Here is a 3,761-nt window from a genome sequence, read left to right as displayed (position 1 = left end):
TTTTATTGTATATTGTATATAAAAGTATTTGTTTTGTTTTAATGAAATGAATAAAGTAATTGAAAAATTGAATTGAATCAACTCTGTTCTTCATTAACAATTCAACATGGCCACCACAGCAAATGAACATTAGTCGGTGCAAAAAATGTCTATAACTTGTTCAGTTTTACAAATACCAAGGTAAAGTTTGATGTGTTAATAGACACGAGTCACGAGCACATACTGTGAGCTCATCATCTTATAAGATTGAGGAGACGGTGCACGTTATTTTCAAGGTTGGACCAAAACAGGTACAACATAAGATGATCTGTTTAAAACTCGAACATGAAGGCAAGGTGATATACATGTATGTACATTCTTTTAGGGAATGCTAGGCTTTCAATTTCACGTTTTGTTTTATGTGTATGTTTGTATAGAAAGAAAAACAGCTCTTTGTAATGATTATGACGACAGACCGATAAAGAAAACCTACTGAGCTCAGTGGCCACATCATCCAGGCAGATGTCTCTGAGGTCTGAGTCGGGATAATCTGGGTATCGGGCRAGGAACTTGTGACAGAGCAATCCCAGACTCTTGTCTTTTCTGCTTATCATTTTCTCAGACTCGTCTCCATTTTCAGAGTCCTGCAGACAAAAAAACAACAGATTAATAAAACACCTTCGACCACCTCGACTCATGAGAAGCGATGTCAGAACTCGTACCTGCGTGGGGTCAAGACCGTCCCGTTCATCGTGGTCCACACACAGCCCTTTCTCTCTGTTCCTGATCTCAGGACTAGCAGCACTGATGAGCATTTTAAGGTTGGAGGTTGGTGTCCAGGGATCGACAGAAACTACTTCCCTTCCCTTTTTAGGCGTAGTGAAGGGCCCCATTGTCAGCCGCTCCTCCCCTGAGAGTACASTCAAACCAGCTGATTTCTTTGGAGGTTTCACCACAAAAAAATCATCATCCTAGATAAATAAAAATGAAACATGAACTTTAAAAGAAAAACTTTGCATCCTTATTCAGTCATAACAACTGAGGAAAATTTATTTTCTGTACTGGCTTGTGAAAATTATATTGTCAAGATTATAAAATAAAGCCTTGTAATTAACATTTTTTGCCTTTGAATATTATATAATGCACATATCATTAAGTAATAAATTAACTTCCAGGTTAGTGAACAAAATGACTCTTTATATAACACATTCAGTAAATAATTATACATTTATTTTTAATTTATGCATAGCCTCATACTGTAAATTCAACAAGACAGCTTAGCAGCTTTACATACATTTAAAAAAATCTAAAAACACTGAGTTAAAACATATTTTAATTTTCACCCATTTCTTCATAAATACAAAAGTCAAAGTTCAATTTAAAAGTAAGTTTAAATCTTAAGAAAACGAAAAACTAATATTGGCGGTAATTGACATACATTCCAACAAATCGAGAGGTTCAACGAACAAGGAGATCCCGCCCTTTTTGTCGGAAACAGCCAATAGGAGCTCAGCACGGGACAGCAGAGCGGAAGTGAACAGTGTCCCGCGCAGGTAAACAGTTTTTGAAATGCTTGGCGCGGACCATTCGTTCCCTGTGGCCGGCGCGTTATAACAAACATTTAACAACTATGTAATAAAGATTAGACAGCGTTTACAAGRATTAAATTAGTTTTCTTTAAACGAGGACAAGTTTATAAACAAATGAGTCGTAAAACAAGTTTACCCAGAAACGTTTCGCATCAACCGCTCAAAACTTTGCCTGTCAAATCCAACTTATTCTGCCTGGGTGATGAATTAATGAGCCGCACTCAGTAACTTGCGACAACATAAAAGCTTTAGCCTCGGCTAAAAGACAAGTTTTGGTCCTGACTTTAACTCGATTTGCTGAGATAAAACACTTACCAAAACCGAGAACGACACCCTTCCTCAATCAGAGAATTCCCATCTTCGCGGTACGAGTTCAGGCTTCCAAAAAATAAAACTCCAGCTGCTAGAGACAGCGCGTTTTAACCGGAAGGATCTCCACACAGAGGCYGAATAAACATGAACTCTGTAAACCTGAATAAAATATATCTGCAGCTGCCAGTCTGACTTTCCTCCCCTACAGCCCYTTGTTGAACTTTACTGCAGTTATGAAGAAATGATGACCACAGCGTTTGACCCGCCCAGTTCGAGCATGCGCACTGACGTCGTCACGACACCGGCGCACTTCTTCCGTAGGGAGAAAGAGGCGGACCCTAATCAGACCCTTATGTTTTATTTCTGTGCGTGCAGACCTCTTCAGGTGTCGTTTGTGATGTTGTGTCAAAGTTTTAAACCGACTTTCATTTTTTTTATGTTTTCATTCTAAAGAGACAGATTTCCTTGTAACCTTTCAACATGATCAGCAGTTTTCTCTGTCTGGTTTATATCCCTTGTTACACCCTGATAGCATACTGTGTGCTTGAAAAAATAAAAAGTGAGGAAGTTGAGGACTAAAGAACGGTTAAGACAACAGAGGTGTCAAAAGTATTCACATTTATTACCCAGGTAGAAGTATCTGTAATGGAAAAGGTCTGCACAACTTTCCGCTGTCACTGTTTTGTTGAATTATTTTGATTCAGATGAAAATCCTCCCTCAACCTTCAAATCCATGACAAACCAAAACAACAACTTTGTGACATTAAGCAGGCCTTATCAAATTTGATACAGAGGAAAAACAGGCAAAATCTTAAAATTTACATTGATTGACCACTTTATGGAGCCTGGTTACCTGTGATATGGATAATATTAGCTCACACATTAAACACAACCTTACTGTATTACTGTACACAGTAATTTGGTATGTTGTATAGTAATACAGAATCTGGTGTGGTAAAAGGACATATCTGGGTAAGTGTTGAGTCCTTGTTTCCTGCAGAGGAGGTCCTGACTTCCCTGCAGGACGTGGCTCATTATTGTTGGAAGATATTTTGTGTTGTAGGTGATTTGTTGAAAGACCATTTCTTTTTCCAGCAGTACCAAGAGTTGTCCCTCCTAAAGACGACYTCTTTGGACATCTTCAAGACATTTTAAATCCTCTCAGGCAGTCTCCTTTCTYAATGTAGGTTCATTCCAGAAACGTTTATCCTATGTAATGACAGAAAACACTTTATATTTGCTTTTAATACTTTATTGAGTTAYGCGAAATATGAATTACCAAAATAGGAGCATACATATTTTGAGGATTACTGGCAGATAACTGAGGATTACTTTTATCTGCAACATTAAGGCCCATGAGACTACCCAGAGCGAGGGTGTTCCAGAGGTTGCATATTTCTCCTGTTATCTGAATAAAAACAAACTGTTCCTAAGATAAATTCAAAGCTAAATTCTGGATATTTATTTATGGAGAAATCAGTTGGATTTTGAAATKTAAAACGAAAGCTTTGAAGTTTTCCAAAAGGTGTGGTTTGTTTTTGAAGTATTTATCTGCAGACTTGAAAAAAAAAAAAGCTTCTGAAGAGGGAGGCACTTAAGTGGAAAACCTGTCACTCAAACCCAGCTGTGGATCAATATATGTAACGGTTATTAGTATCTTGTTAATCTGATGTTAACAAGATATCATTTAACTCATTCACTCTATTTCATTTCAACATTTTCTTTGTAATTTTCACATTTCCTTTGTAACACACGAAGAATTCAAAGTATAAAAGGTTTGGTAACTTAAGCTGTCAGTAAGAAAAAAAATTTTGTAGGTCTTCTGGACGGGTTCTTCTCTAATGAAACGTTTCGTCTCTCCTCCAAGAGACTTCTTCAGTC

General features: G+C 37.5%; 1 protein-coding gene across 2 annotated transcripts in view; it reads right to left on the bottom strand.

Annotated features, from left to right (window-relative positions):
* e2f8 (E2F transcription factor 8) overlaps window positions 1-2,114 on the bottom strand; it is a 12,389-nt gene extending 10,275 nt beyond the window's left edge. The window contains exons 1-3 of one of the 2 annotated variants that reach the window (XM_014018617.1): window positions 1,884-2,114; window positions 702-950; window positions 473-623 (exon numbers count right to left, since the gene is read on the bottom strand). In XM_014018617.1, coding sequence (XP_013874071.1) covers window positions 473-623; window positions 702-872 — 322 coding nt within the window. In that variant the 5' untranslated portion in view covers window positions 873-950; window positions 1,884-2,114. The remainder of the gene's footprint in view (window positions 1-472; window positions 624-701; window positions 951-1,883) is intronic. The other variant, XM_014018618.1, reaches the window with a different exon arrangement.
* Between the last annotated feature and the right edge of the window lie 1,647 nt (window positions 2,115-3,761).

The sequence above is a fragment of the Austrofundulus limnaeus genome, unplaced genomic scaffold (assembly GCF_001266775.1).
Source record: "Austrofundulus limnaeus strain Quisiro unplaced genomic scaffold, Austrofundulus_limnaeus-1.0 Scaffold197, whole genome shotgun sequence".
Lineage (NCBI taxonomy): Eukaryota > Metazoa > Chordata > Actinopteri > Cyprinodontiformes > Rivulidae > Austrofundulus > Austrofundulus limnaeus.
The sequence above is the reverse complement of the archived record's forward strand: the minus strand, read 5'-3'. Positions and strand labels throughout refer to the sequence as shown.